This window comes from Cucumis melo, chromosome 1 (genome assembly GCF_025177605.1).
Source record: "Cucumis melo cultivar AY chromosome 1, USDA_Cmelo_AY_1.0, whole genome shotgun sequence".
In the NCBI taxonomy this organism is placed as follows: Eukaryota; Viridiplantae; Streptophyta; class Magnoliopsida; order Cucurbitales; family Cucurbitaceae; genus Cucumis; species Cucumis melo.
The window spans coordinates 11,612,563-11,628,990 of NC_066857.1; the positions used below are offsets into that span (position 1 = coordinate 11,612,563).

Sequence of the window (16,428 nt, forward strand, 5' to 3'; positions counted from 1 at the left end):
TCGTGCTGTCGTTGTAAAAGGGACTTTGACCTACTGCTATGATTGTAAGGCAGCTTCTGTCTAACAGTCTTGTTCGTCCGTGATTGGTCCTACATGAAAACAATTATATTGTTTATTTCTTATACATATTAAAAGTTGAAATCATAATCAAGCATAAAAAATACCTAGAATGCACGACTCATGCAGTGGTCGCAAAGGAAGTGTCAATCCTTATGACGTCCAACCAATACGTTTGGTGGGTTGACACGAGCCTCCTCGGAGTCGCTGTACTTTTTGAAGTGTCTGTGACAGTCGACCCGAAACTCTTTAAAGGTGGTGAGCATCTAATGCTCAACAAGGTATTAATTGCTTGATCATTGAAATCAAGCACAAAAAACCGCTATACATTACAAAAGTATGTAATGGACTTAATTACCTGGAGGTCACCCTTCACGACCTTAATGTATTCTCTGCCAACGTCCACCCACTTAAGGCATCGGATGAGAAATGTCTTTCACACGCACACACCTATCGCTTGGCTGAAGCGAACGGCGTGTGGAGAAATAGGTTTCTCTGCTCCAGTGGCGATCCTCATCGAAATGCGCCCATTGACTGCAACGTGGCACTCCAACTCTAAGAGTCGAGACTACACACGTCTCCTAGGAGTCGGAGTCCCAGGTGGTTGAGAAGACGACACTGCTCAATAAATTATAATAACATATAATGTTAGAGAAAAAAACATGAAATAATCCTAAGTTAAAATGAAGGAAATTCTTAGACTCACCCACATTGTCGCCCACGGACGAAGACCTTTCTGCAAGGTTATCTAAATCATCCTCAAACTCGAGGAACATAGTGTCCATCTCCAGAAAATTATTACGTTGGTATGACATAATGTCTGTTGACATAGAAAACAAACATTCAATAAGCAAATACGAACACATAGCTAGAATCAAATATATATAAAATACATAAATATGTGGGTACGTGGTTTGTCACTATAATTCATCGTCGTCACTTGCATGTGACAAGTGTTCATCCACATCGTCGATAAAGTCGTCAATGACATGACACACAATCGGTCTTTCAACGATTGTGGGATCAACGTCAGTCTTGCATAGAGTTTCATCCTTTATATGGTCATCCACTCGGTGGCTTACAACGATTTCTAGTACATTAATGTGGTCGTTCTCAACATCCTCCACTTCTGGCACGTCCCATATATGCTTATTTGGACGACTTGCACAACTTTCCAATTGCTACCATTTTTTAAGTCATCTACATAAAAAACTTGATGTGCTTGAGTCGCAAAAGTTACAGATTCCTCCGTGTACCAAAAAGGGACGTGTTGACAGATTTGTACCCTAGTTCAACGTGTGTTCTTTGACTTTTGTTTAGGTCGGTGTCATACCACTGATACTTAAATAGCCATACATTTCTTCCCAAAGGATATTGTACGAGCAACACTTCAATCAGAACACAGTAGAAATTATCGTCGCCACTTCCACTTGCATCGCTTTCACCAATGACCATTACTCCACTGTTTTGAGTAGTACGTCGAGAATCAAGTTCAAATGTGTGAAATCTCAGACCACCCACAAAGCATCCATTGTAACAACGAACGTGAAATGATGGTCCCATCGCAAATGAGAAGAAATCGTCAGATAGATTTGCAGACTCACGCAGTTCTAACACCTGAAATAAATGTCACAACGTATAGACATCTGACGTGCTTAAATGTGGTAGTGCTTATTATATGTCACACTAAAACTTGCTATATACCGATTATCGAAACCATTCAGGGAATGTCACAAAAAGGCTACCATGACTGCAGGATAGACATCTCAAATCAACAACAAAGTTATTCAACACAAACAGGGTACCATAACTGCAGGATAGCCAAAAGAAATCTTAACACATATTACATTTTCAATTCAAACCTCCCCTTTCAAATTTCAATTCAACCATAAACTCCCTTTCAAATTTCAATTCAACAATAAACCCCCCCCCCCCCTTCAAATTTCACAACATTAATTGAAACTTTTAATTCAACACACATTCAATACAAAAATATAAAAATACCTAAAACAATTTTTTTAAAAAAAAAAACCCTAAAGTATCAACCCTAAACCTAAAATTAAGGATTTTAAACTTACCTTACTGCATGGCGGCAGACAGCGGCGAAGGCAATGACGACAGGGCACGGCGGCAAGCAGTTCATCTCTCCTTTTCTTACTCTTTTGTTCGTTTCGGTTCTTTGATTCACAGAACTGAAATGAATTTATAGAAGATCTCTCGATGCATCACGAAAACATCGGGAGAACCCACTTACGGCGTCAGGAATTTGCACCCTTTCCTGACACACCATAACGACGTCAGAAATGGTTCTTATTCCTGATGTCGTCCCCGACGCATAAAGCACAGCTTCAGGGATACATACCCGCCGTAATTAATTCATCCTAAATTACGACGGGACTTTCCTGATGCACCACAACAGCATCGAGAATTGTCCTTATTCTCGACGTCGTCCCTGACGCATAAAGCACAACATCAGGGATACATGTCCGCCGTAATTAATTCGTCCTAAATTAAGACAAGACTTTCCCGATGCACCACAATAGCATCGGAAATTGTCCTTATTTCTGACATCGTCTCTGACGCATAAAGCATAGCGTTGGGGATACATACCCGCCATAATTAATTCTTCCTAATTTACGACGGGGCTTTGCTGACGCACCATAATAGCGTCAGGAATGCTCCTTATTCTCGATGCATGTCCCGATGCCTAGCATAATGCGTCGAGAAAAGCTTTTTCTCCTGACGTCTTAGGTTTGGCGTCTTTCTCGGCGTCGGAAGAACCCCGATTTTTTGTAGTGTGGGTACATTTTTTTTTTGTATGGCTCAGATCATGAGATTAAAGATGTATTTGGTAGGATTTTTAAGATTGAATAGTTCGAACGATTAATTGATTTCACTCGTAAATTTTATTTCATCAAATACACAAACATGGGTTTTTCAAGTTTCTAGGAGTTCATCCAAGATATAATTTCTTCAAGTTGAGTATTCATCTTAATTTTAGAGTTGATATGATTAGGCCAAAATAGAATGTACACTTTGTTGATATATTAATTATTTTGAGTCCTTTTTATCATATTTTCATAATCTCGTAATCTTTCTCATTCATTCATTTTTAAGGAAGTGTAATATAAGAATTTATATAAACTCAAAAGTTTTAATAATATCAAGATTTTCAAAAATTAAGTTGGATTAGTTCACAAATCAACTAATGAATAGAGTGCAAAATATTAATAATAATAATGATAATAATGAAAATAATAATAATAATAATAACATATGAATAACTTTACCAAAACTAACAAGGTCCTTTCTTATGTTCTGCATTGCACGACACACGAAATTAAATGGACATATGTTCCATTATTTCAGATCAAAAAGAGAATGGACAAATTAACGAGCCAAAAGTCTAAGCTATTATCTCTTAGTGAGAAAATAATTTCTAAAGAAGTTTCTAAACATATTTTACAAACTATTCTTTAAAGTATTCTTTGAGATAAATATTGAGCTTTACTAATTTACAAAGTGTGGCAGAAAGCATATATTTGAGTAAAGTATTTAAGCTTGCTGAATGTTTTAGTAAAGTTTATCAAGAAAGTTGAGATTTACAAACAAACATGATTATGCTAATTAAGTTTCTAAAGTATTTAAGCTTGAGATTAATTTTAGCATGTGTTTTAGTCTATATCTAAATTGTTCTAAGATATATAGCAACTTTTCGAGGGAAAATTTGCATGTGCGCAGAAGATCCTTTGATGAGGGTATTCAATAGATACCTAGTTTTCCATCGTCTCTGGTACTTGTTAATGAGATGAGGGTTTCTACAGATGCCTAGTTTTTCATCTCATTGCACTACAAGAAGTAGGGGTTATCTCGATGCATACAGGCATCGGTAAAATCCACAAAAAGCATCAACAATGGCTACTCTAACATAGAGAGCCACATTGAGGACAATGTCGACAGTAATGTGTTGTAATAGGCTGGAATCGGATGACGTCGGCCACTAGTTTTGCCGACGTCGTCTTCGCCGACTAGCATGATATGTCAGGGAAAACATTAAACTCGATGTTCGGTCAACACATCGACATGCAATAGCGTATTGCCAACGTACAAGACAATGTCGATAAAAGGGGATCTTCGACGTAGGGTCAAGGGAACTTGGACCGTCATCGCGTCGGTAGAGGCATCCAAAGTCGATGCTATTTGTGCATCAGGAAAACCTTTTCAAAATATTTTTTATTTATTATTATTTAATTTTTATCCTATTGGATTCTGATTCGATTTAAATTCAATTAAATTCTGAAAACAATTAACATAAAATTACTAAAAGAATTATTAAAATATCAAATTGAATTTATATTAAAATTAATTCAAATGTTAAAAAAGGTAAAGTAGGTTCCGGATTACAAAATTAGCAAACTGCTTGTGTTAAGGAGTTAACTTGTAAAGACTTACGATTTCAAAAGCATGTTTTATAAAACCATCACTCACTAAATATTTTAATATACCATTTCAAAATGTTTGTCCTCTTTAGAGGTTACAGATTGTGCAACTCTCAAAGACCTATACTTACTGTTATTTGGCCAATAAAAAATTAATGGTTAATAAAAGTTTGTTAAAATATATTTAGTTACTTTGTGAGAGTTAGAAGTAATTGCGGGTTATTTTATAGTTTTAATGAAAATCTAGGTTGTTAAATGTTTTATTTAAGATGATTTTGTTTATAAAAGTCATTATATTAATTGGGTTGCATCTTAGTTTTGGTTATTAATAATGTTTTTGGCTTCAACTTGCAAAATGTTTCTAGGTCAGTAGTTAAGGGTAAGGGGATATTTCTCAACTTCTATTAAAGATAAAATAAATGTGAAAAAAAAACCCACAATAATAAACATAATGCCAAAATAATGTGGTCAGATTCAAAGAGGTTTTCAATACATTTGAAAACAAAATATATATTTTTTTTACTTTCCAACCACCTAATTAAAAAGAAAGCATGAGATTGTATATAGAGAAATAGCAAGATGTCTTCTATTCTCTTCTATTCTAATGGATCATTGCTTATTACATCAATTCATATTTCATATATTTATTAATAATAAAAAAACATATGGTATAATTGTTTCCATAAATAAATTCCCTTTCCCAAAAGAAAACAAGTTATAAGGTCTATGAAATAAGAACGGTCGTCGAGATGTGCAACAGAAGTAGTTTCAGTTAGGTTAAGAGTAGAGCGCAATGGAGATAGACAAGCAATATAACATAACGGGGTTTGTTAACCCAGTTCGATGAATACGCATCTACATCTGGGGGCAGTTCGCCCGAGATAGAGAATTGTATTAATAACAACTACAACGACAGTTGAATGCATAGTTATGACTGAAGGAACAACACTATGATCTTTTGCTTCAGTGTTGTTTTCGGATTGTTCAAGACAGAACTAAATTATGAAATAACATAATGATCATAACTATATAATAAACGACATAAAGCTCCCCCTCAATGGTGGCACTGGTTGAGGGTGTTTTCAACGTCAACTTTGTAGAGCTTCTCTATCCAAATTTCTTCGTTTTGAAAGTTCAACAAAAACCACAGCCGGAAGCTTAGCAAACTCCATTATTTATACTTGATGATACTTCCTTAGAAAGTAACTAATTCGTAAATATTCTTAACCACTTGGGTCCACTTTATGAGTTCAACTGAACCCTATTTTTAAGGGGAGAATCTTAAGCTGGTTGTTAAGAGAAATAATTATGTGGGACCAGTTTGCTTAACAGACTCCCCCTTGGTACCACTGTCTTTTATTTCTGCAGTCAAGCACCCAGATTAACTAACTTTTCGAGTGTCGAAAGTAGAGAACATAGTACCCAGATTAAAGAAAAAGACATATTTCATTAATGAAGTGAATAACAGAAAACAGCTATAAACTCATCTGTCAAGTAAAGCTGAAACCTCGTGAACTAAATCAACTGAACCATTCTGAGATCGTTGAGGTAACAAAATTCATACAAACAAAAACTTCTAAAGCAAAAACCTACTGAGTCTACTGATATAGCAAAAAAAAAAGACTGTTGATCACAAAAAGAACTGAAGCCAACTCTGCTGATCACAAAACCACTTGCCAACTAAGTCAAAACCATCTGCCAAACTAACTCCCCCTGCTTGAATGCAAAATCAAAGCCAGAACTTCTTAATCAGACGGAGGAGGGGTAGTTCCAGAAGCTGCATGCCGGAGGCCACGTATGGCAGCATCCAATACAGTGTGTCGGTCGGTTAGCTCACTGATTTGATGGGTCAGAGCGCGAGATTCAGCAATTAGAGCTTGCAACAGGCGATTGGCAAGTGACACAGAGAGGGTCAGAGGATGGCCAACCGCAGGTTGCAAAGCAGCAAGAGTACTGGTTCCACCTGGAGCATTGTCAAACTCAGCAGCAACATCAAGAATGTGAGCCCTTTGAAACAAGCACATACTGAGCGGTATAACCCGAGGTGCTGAACCAACAGTATCCAGAGGAGTCAGAATGGTTGACTGTTGAGCCAGAATAAAGCCACTTAGAATTCACGGGAAGCAGATTGGAATATGGATAGCAAAGGTATTAACATGCCGCAGAAGATGGTTGAAGATGAATTCTCCAACATTCATTTTTACTTCAGTGCCCACAAGATAGACAAAGTGACCCAGCGAAGTCGAAATAGTTGAGGCATGCATAGACAGAATCCAATTGGAAATCCCAATTCGATGAAGAATTGAATACTTAACCGTCAGGGAGACAACTGGTAATTGTCCATCGACTAGCCACACAGGGATTGTTCCACCGGTAAGTTCCTCAGCCAGTCGTTCAGGAGTGGGATACGAAACCGCATAGTCAGCAGGCAGAGTGAGACCCAGATAAGAGTTCAGAAGTTCAAGAGACACGTTGAAGCACACACCACGAATATGTACCTTTTGATACTCGTCGACACTTGGATCATTGAAGTCTAAAGGTAAATTCACAATCAGCTCTCGCATGAGTCGCGGATAAAACAGATCGACCTCAGAGACAGTACGGATAAGCCCGTCATTGCGTATTAATTCTAGTATGGCAGGGCAAGAGTTGTACCAATCGGCAATATTAGCCTCATCTGCAATTCGCCGTTTAACCACATATTTCCACTTGTGTGCCCTTTCCTCAGAGTGAAAAGATACTCCATCAATTGGTATGGACGGCACAATGGGAGGTACCTTCCGTCATCCAGCCTTGGTGGAAACAACTCGTTGTCCTTTAGTAGGTGGGCGTCGAAAGCCAGAGGAGGATGCCACATGCGCTGGTGGGGACATAGGAGTCGAAAACTCACTTGGTCCTTCAGTTGACCTAGGAATTAAGGACTCACCCGGTTGTTCAGTTGATCTGTGATCAGATGGGTCCTTTTCCTGAGATGCACTCTGGTTCTCAGTCGATGTGGACGTGGCTTCCGCCTCTGTCTTTTCTTTCGTTCCTGGAGCATAGTCTTTATCATCAAAATCATCATCATCATCATCTGCTACAGAGGGTGGAGTCGTTCTAGGAGAGGCTTGGGATGACGGAGCACCGGAGTACTTAGTATGTTTACTAGATCGAGGCGACGCTACCTTAGGAGACACACCACCACTTGCCTGAGGTTTTGCGGGTGAGGCAGTTTGATTGCTACGGACGCTTCTTGTTCGATGAAGAAGAGTAGATAGGACGATATTGTCCTCACTGTTTGATGAGTCAGAGTCTAATATCACAGTTTCCACAGAAACCCTAGGTTCAGGCCTCGAAGACGACTTTGGTATTGACAAAGATACAGAAGGAAGAGCACTCTGGGGTGAGGAGAACTCGAGAACTTCTTCCTTAACTGTAACTGGCGACGGAGGATTTTCCAATCGCTCTGCATTGGAGCTATGTTCAGGACTGGGAACCGCACTGTTTTCACCCGACGGAATGGACTTGCGCACCTTCTTATACAGATGCTTAGTCGGAATTCCTTTGTACCGTTTCCCTTTCGAGAAAGTTGTCGACTTTGCAGCAGCGGTATCCATTGATTTTGAACTACAAGAAGCCGAAAGGTTTTTGGAGGAGGAGATACCAGATGAATATTTCTTGAATCAAGTGGTTACCATGCTGAGTAAGGAGCATTAATATAGGCAAGGCGTCGAAGAATCTGCAGAGAAGAATCTCAACTGATCAGAGAAAATCCAGGAATATTAAGAGATATATAGCTGACTGTGCGGAACCCGGTGTAATTTTAAATTTGAAGCTTGAGGGACAGGTAATCTAAATGGGTTGAACATACTAGATGAGGCCCAATATGTGCTTTAATGAAATAATTTGGGGCCCCTGACCCGCTAATTATCATGTAGGCCGTTGACAGACTCCAACACTTGCCCTCAGTCCTTCAAATGTTGCAACATCCAGAGGCTTGGTGAATATATCTGCTAGCTGAAAGGCACTTTGAACATGTTCTAAGCTGATAATATTGGCTTCAACTAGCTCTCGAATAAAATGATGTTGGATATCTATGTGCTTTGTTCGACTATGTTGAACTGGATTTTTGGAGATGCTTATTGCGCTTAGATTATCACATTAGAGAATCATGGATGACTGTGTTATCCCATATTCATCAAGCATTTGTTTCATCCACAACAGTTGAGAGCAGCTATCCCTGCAGCAATGTATTCGGCTTCGGCTGTTGAGAGGGAGACACTGTTTTGTTTCTTGCTGAACCAAGCGGCTATATTATTCCCTAAAAAGAACCACCAAATATAATGTCGTCAACATAGATCTAAACAATCAAAAAGTCAGTGTCTTGATGATATATAAACATAGTTTGATCCGCACTGCCCCTTCGATATCCTTGTTGTAACAGATAAGTGGAGAGTCTCTCATACCATGCTCTAGAAGCTTATTTAAGTCCATAGAGTACCTTTCGAAGCTTGTAAACATGATCATGATGCACTGGATCAACAAATCCTTTTGGTTGGGCCACATACACATCCTCAGATAAGTACCCATTTAGGAACGCACTCCTTACATCCATTTGGAACAGTTTGAACCTCCGGAAACATGTGTAGCTTAGTAGTAGTCGGATGGCTTCTAATCTAGCTACCGGGGCAAAAGTTTCTCAAAAATCCAGACCTTCTATTTGAGAATACCCTTGAGCAACCAGTCTTGCTTTATTACAGATAACTCTTCCTTCTTCATCTGTTTTGTTCTTAAAGATCCATTTTGTACTAATTATGTTAGCATAAGGTGACTTTGGTACTAATTCCCATACTTGGTTTCTTTCAAACTGTAGTAGCTCTTCCTGCAAAGCCAAGATCCAGTGTTCATCGGTAAGTACTGCAGAGACCGTGGTAGGTTCTAGTGAAAATGTGTAGCACACATTGGCAACCATTTTCGCATAATCTTTCCTCTCCTTCTTCTGAGTTATGATTCCACTGTGAACATCTCCAATAATAAAGCTAGAGGGGTGATTTTTGGCTATATGCATAGGAGGTATGGGGTCATGCTTTGGAGAATCAGTTGCACCAGCAGTCCGCTCTGGAGTGTGCTGACTTGCAGATACTGCTGCTTCACTTTCATATGTGTTAGAATGATTGGCTGATGTAGAAGGTGTTGACATGTCAATTTTGTTTGAATCGAAATGAGAGGGTAAGTATGTTTTTCCATTAGTGGGGGCCGTCGATTCTGACTCTCCCTCTGCAGTTTTATGAGAAAGGGAATTCCAGAAAACCTCATCTTCATCATCAAGATTTTTGTTGGGTTCCTTACCAAGGTCATCAATAATGACGTTAATGGATTCGATTACTATTTTTGTACGCTGACTGTAAACCCTATAGGCTCGGTTGTTAGCAGAATATCCCAGAAATATTCCACGATCTGACTTTGAATCCCATTTTCTGCGATGATCCCTATCACTCAAGATAAAGCATGTGCTGCCAAAGATGTGAAAATACTTCACATTGGGTTTTCTTCCTTTCCACAGCTCATAAGAGGTAGTAGTGGTCCTTGGACGGAGAATGACCCTATTGTGTATATGGCATGCAGTGTTTAGAGCTTCAGCCCAGAATTGAATTGGCAGTTGCTTTGCATGGATCATCACTCGGGCCATCTCCTGTAAAGTTCGGTTCCTTTTCTCTACAACTCCATTTTCCTGTGGTGTTAATGGGGCAGAGAACTCATGAAAGATGCCTTCATTATCACAGAACTCAGCAAAGTGCTTATTCTCAAATTCACGCCCATGATCAGTTCGTATTCGGCCAATACCAGTATTTTTCTCTCTTTGGAGTTGAGTGACCAGGGTCTGACACGTCTTAAAGGTTTCCAATTTGTCAAGAATAAACTTTATCCAGGTATAGCGAGAGAAATCGTCTACACAAACTACTGCATACTGTTTCCTTCCCAAGCTTTCTGTTTGCATGGGCCCCATTAGGTCTATATGAAGAAGTTCCAAAATATGGGACGTCGAGGAGATATTTACAGGCTTGTACACGGACTTGACTTGCTTACCAGCTGGACACTCCGAACAGCTCTCTAGTGACGAGAATGATAGCGGGGGAAGACCAATAATGGCATTAGCTTTGATGACCTTGGAAATAGTAGCGCCACCAAGATGTCCAAGTCGTTTGTGCCAGAGTCCAGCTTCTTCCACTTTTGATAGATTGCATAAGGTAACCTCTGCATCCCAGTGATAGCAGTTATCTGACAACCTTGTTCCGCTGAGAAATACTTTATTTTGACCATCTAGCACATTGCACCTATCTTTACTGAAATTGACTTTATAGCCTTGGTCACATAATTGACTGGTGCTTATGAGATTTGCAGACAATCCTTGTACTAGTCGAACATCAAGAAGAAACGGTAGACCTGGACGGTTAATCGTTCCTTTGCCAATTATTTTTCCTTTCCCTCCATCTCCAAATACTACTGACCCAGCTTTGCATTCACTAAGTTCAGAAAAGAAATCTGCATTACCTGTCATGTGTCTGGAACACCCACTATCAAAGTACCAGTCACCAGAGTTGGGACTTTTAACAGAGGTGAGAGCCACCTTGCAGTTTTCTGTATGGATTTTTGGGCGTCATTCTGTTCTAGGTCTCTTTAGGTATTTGGTCTGTCGAGTATGGAGTTGCCTACGCGTGAGTAGCAGGTAATTCAAGCAATTCCGACGAACATGTCCAGCCCATCCACAAAAATAACAAATTCTACGTGTTCGCTTGTTTGAGGATTTGACAAGCAGGCTAGTAATTTCAGGGCCATTCATGGTGCAGATACTAATCAGGGCCATTCCAAGTTCTTCATCGTCACTTTTGGAATAATCTTCTTCATCAGAGAAGGTGGCTACCAGACCCTTTTTCTTGCGTTTAAGATAATTAGCACACTCAGCTTGGATATGCCCAAATCCTTCACATTCATGACACCTAATCCCTTTGCCATATTTGTCAGATCTTGAGGCGTCAATTCCTTTTCCTCATTCGTGTTCCTTCTTTCGGTAGGGCCCTAAAGAAGATGTATCTGATATTCTTTACTGTTTCAAGGTCTGGTCCTCTCTGTTGTTGTGTTGGCTTCCCATATGTTTGTGAAACTGGTTTTTAAGTTTCGCAACCTGTTTTGTCAGCAGAACTACTGATTTTGTAAGAGCATCATTACCATGCATCACTCTGTGTTCCTCGATTGGCTCTTCCTTTACTGAGGTAAGTGTCAGTCCCGGTTTCCTTCTGCTAACCGTGTGTCCCAAGTGAATTTCGAAAGTTTGCAGTGACCCAAATAGTTCATCCAATTTCATTTTAGATAGGTCATTAGCTTCTTCGATCGCTGTGACTTTCATGTTGAACTTGGAGAGCAGAGATCTGAGAACCTTTCGAACAAGTTTCAAGTCGAACATTTTTTCCCGAGTGCATCTGATTCGTTGGCAATGTCAAGGACACGAACATTGAATTCAACAATAATTTCATCTTCACCAATTTGAAGGGCTTCAAATCGAGATGTCAAGATCTATAGCCATGATATTTTCACTTTGAAGGTTCCTTCAAAAGCTACTTCCAAGATATCCCAGGCAGCCTTGGATGATTTACATGTGTTGATTAGTTTGAATATATTCGGATCAACGGCATTAAACAGTGTATTCAGTGCGCGAGAGTTGCCTACAGCAGCATCATCTTCTTCGTTTGTCCATTTCAACTCAGATTTTCGAACAGTTTGGCCTGCTTCGTCCTTTTCAGTGGGATACTCCCATCCGGATATAACAACTCTCCAACTCCTCATGTCGAGTAACATCAAGAAGGTCTCCATTCGTGACTTCCAGTAGCCATAGTTTCCTCCGTCCAAAAGGGGAGGTCTGCTAGTTGAGTTTCCCTCACGGATACCGCCCGTCAAGGATCAAATACTGAACTCTGCTCTGATACCAATCGAAATATGAACGGTCGTCGAGATGTGCAATGGAAGTAGTTTCAGTTATGTTAAGAGTAGAGCGCAATGGAGATAGACAAACATACACATATAAAAGATTGTGATATATCTTGAATCAAACATCTTTCTGCAATTTACTATTATCATTGTCGAAAAGAGAAAACTATGATGGTTTTGTTTGAAAATGAGTTCCTCACAAATGCATAGAACAATGAAAAAAATGTATGTTATACTGAATCTTTTAATTTTCTTTCTTCTGTTATGGAATTGGAAGATGTTTAAAGTTATTATGGTTTCTTTAAAATGTTAAAAAGCTCCATATTCACCTTAAAATGCATTTCAATTTTAATGATGACCGTTAAAATAAAATTTGGGTTAAAATAAAAATTGGGTTTAATGCCTTTGATGGAAAAACTATTAAAATTAATAAGAGAAAAAAATAAAATTAAGAGCTATTTTCGTAAAGAACAAAATATTGAAACTATTTAGTGAAATTCATCCCATTCTCTTTCGTTCATTTAAAATTTTTCTCTTTCTGTTATATTTTGTAAAAAAATTTAAACAATTTGGAAGTCGGCAGTGAATGTTTTGTGAGGAAAGAAGGAGATACATAATAAGGACAATTTATGAATTATATAATAAAACTTTGGACAAAATGGTCGAAGAAAAGAAAAAGAATTTTCATGAAAGCCACTTTTAATATGAAAAGTAAAGATGAAGATACAAATAAAAATGTAGTTCTAAGAAGGGGCTCTTGCAAATATGACAATTATAGTATCATAAATTAAGCCCATAACACATCATTTTTACATTTGCAAAAATAGCAAAATTGAAGCCTAGCCCGCATTTTAAAAATACGAAATTACGAAGCTACCCTTCAGTCATTACTAATACCAATATATACGGTTGATACACCAATATATATCATTGATACACCAATATATACCGTTGATACACCTGATTTTTTTGCTGATGTACTCTTCGTACACTTTTTTTTTACTCTCTAATACTTCACTGATACATATTATTAGTTTAAAACACTTGATATGTTGTTGATACACTCAATCAATTAAATACACTTGAAGCACTAAGAATGATACACTTTATATATCGTTGATACACTTGTTATTGTTTCCTGATACACTCGATAGATTTAATACACTTAATCACTTGCTAAACTTCATTGATACATATTATTAGTTTGATACACTTGATATGTTGTTGATACAGTTGCTCAATTGTTGATATACTCAATTAATTAAATACACTTTGATGTACTAAGAATGATACACTTTATATATCGTTGATACACGTTATATATCGTTGATACACTTGTTATTGTTTACTGATACACTTGATAGATTTAATACACTCAATGACTTGCTAAACTTCGTTGATACATATTATTAGTTTGAAACTCGATATGTTGTTGATACACTTGCTCAACTATTGATATACTCAATCAATTAAATACACTTGATGCACTAAGAATGATACACTTTATATATCGTTGATACACTTGTTTGTTTGCTAATACATTTGATAGATGTAACTTAATCACTTGCTAAACTTCATTGATACATATTATTAGTTTGAAACACTTGATATGTTGTTGATACACTTGCGAAACTGTTGATACACTCATTTAATTAAATACACCTGATGCACTAAGCATGATACACTTTATGTATTGTCGATACAGTTGTTATGGTATGTTTACAATCTTAATAACATGTTGAACATCATTATCGCCTATAGTCAACAAATTAAAACTGAAAGTTCAATACATGACTCAACCTGAATTTCAGTATGAATCAAGTTCACAAAAGAATCAAATGATGATATTACTCCATCAACCAAAACACAATTTGTTTTGTAATCCACGTAGTAATATTGCTCATCCCATTGACCACTCTGAAAAACAATTACTGGCAATTTAACCATAACCACAATGAACAGCAAAAATTTTGGGAAAATAAAAAACACGTAATAAGTATATCAATCAACTAATACATATAATATAAGTATATCATACCGCTGATATAAAAAACTGATACAAATTAAAAAAAAAAAACAGAACCGAACGTAACTAAATAAAACCAAACTGATCTACGAAGTTCCTTTCAATAAAAGATATTAGGAACAAATAAAAGAACAAATAAAAGAGATGAGGAAGAACAAATCGTAGCCCGAATTTTAATAAATAATATATGAGCAATTCACAGAAATAATATTAGGGCTTCAAAAAAATGGAAGAAATACATACATAATTCTTGTTTTCCCTGAAGAAAAAATAAGGAGAATAGGAGAAGAAGACGAGGAGAAGATGATAAGAAAAAGCCGACGAAGAGGGAGAAATCTAAAAGAACGAAACTAAAGAGAGAAGAGAAGGACGATGGAGAAGAACGGTGGAAAAGAGGCAGAAGAAGACGAGGAGAAGAGAAGTATGTGAATAGGAGAAATGGTGAAGAAGAACGACAGAGAAGAGAAGAAGAAAACGAAAAATGAAGGAGAATAACAAAGAAAAATGAAAGAGGAAGAGAAAACGGTAGAGAAGGGCAATTTTGGAATAATGAAAAAAATAAAATAAGAAATATAAACCAAAATTAAAAAGTTGCTATATTTACAAAATTGAAAAGATTAATGCTAATATTACTAAATTGGATTTTTATTATGCCACCCAATACAATTTTCCTTTTAAGAAAGATATGGATAGCGACAAAAATAAGAAAACTCATAGCCTCATAGGTAAATTCAAATTCACTCCAAACTAACATACATTAATATCTTCATATATAAATATATTCCTTTGAACTTTAATGATACACAGATAAGTCAACCGAACTAACGCAACCAATGACTCACATGATCCCCCGCTTACGTAAACCATCAACAAAAGCATATGTATCCATTTCTCTTTTTTCTCTTTTTTCTTCCCCTTGCTACAACAAATAGGAATTTGTATAGGGAATTATTTGGATTATTATTTGAGCATCCCATGTATAGAGAATATATCAATTATTATTTGAGTCAATCAATATATGCCAATTCAAAAATAATTGATCTAGATCCAGGTTAATACCTTGCAACTTCCAATCATCCCTCTACATCCTTACTATTACATGTAACCATAGACACATGTTAGAGGAAATGCTTATAAATAGTTTCATCAATGGGGAGGGTAAATAATTTCTATAGAAGAGACTTATCCTTATTTCTTTTGTGCTTATTTTAATCAGACGCTCTTTATATTAACTTAAGTATCGGAGTGTCCGTCATTACTAAATAGAGCAAGTGTCTCTTAGTCAAATCAGTTGAGCGTATCTCAAGACCAGATCAAAGAGAAGAGAGTTCAAGGTCAAAACTACCAAAGACCCCAAAGCAAAATGCAATAATGCAGACTTGATCCGTGTGTCAAAAACGTTGAACTAGTAAATTAAATTAACAAGTGTAGTAAATGAAAAGAAGAGAGAAAGGGTTTACGATATGTTTAGGCAAGCAGTAAATAATAGAGTTATATGCATGAAATGTGAGATCTCTTAGCTTTTTGGGAGGGTAAGAAAAAAGAAAAAAGGAAAAAGAGAAAGAAGTTGAAGGGGTGAAGTTAGAATATCCCAATTAGCAATGGAGGTGTGATAAAGTCAGAAGAAGACATGGAAGAAAAAAATAGAGTTAGAGAATAGAGAGAACTGTAGAAGAAGATGAATGCTTCAAAATATGGTGCAATGTGTAGTGGTGGATTTTGGAGGGTTTTGGAAGTTAGCTGTAAGAATATATCTTATAAAATGTGGGCCAATTTTTGTTCACTCATTGGTCAATGGACTCGTGGTGTTACAAACAACCTTCCAAACCCTACATTCCAACAAGGTATCATTGAGTTCTCTTTTCATTCCAACTATTCTACGACAAAACTCTCCCTCTCCCTTTTCTTTTCTATGCAATATATAATTACATCCTCACATTCGAC

The 16,428-nt window shown here is 37.3% G+C and overlaps 1 protein-coding gene across 1 annotated transcript; it reads right to left on the reverse strand.

Annotated features, from left to right (window-relative positions):
* Positions 1–7,279: 7,279 nt before the first annotated feature.
* LOC103501277 (flocculation protein FLO11-like) lies at positions 7,280–8,092 on the reverse strand. Its single transcript, XM_008464816.1, has one exon. It carries the CDS (start codon positions 8,090–8,092, stop codon positions 7,280–7,282), a length of 813 nt encoding a protein of 270 aa, XP_008463038.1.
* Between the last annotated feature and the right edge of the window lie 8,336 nt (positions 8,093–16,428).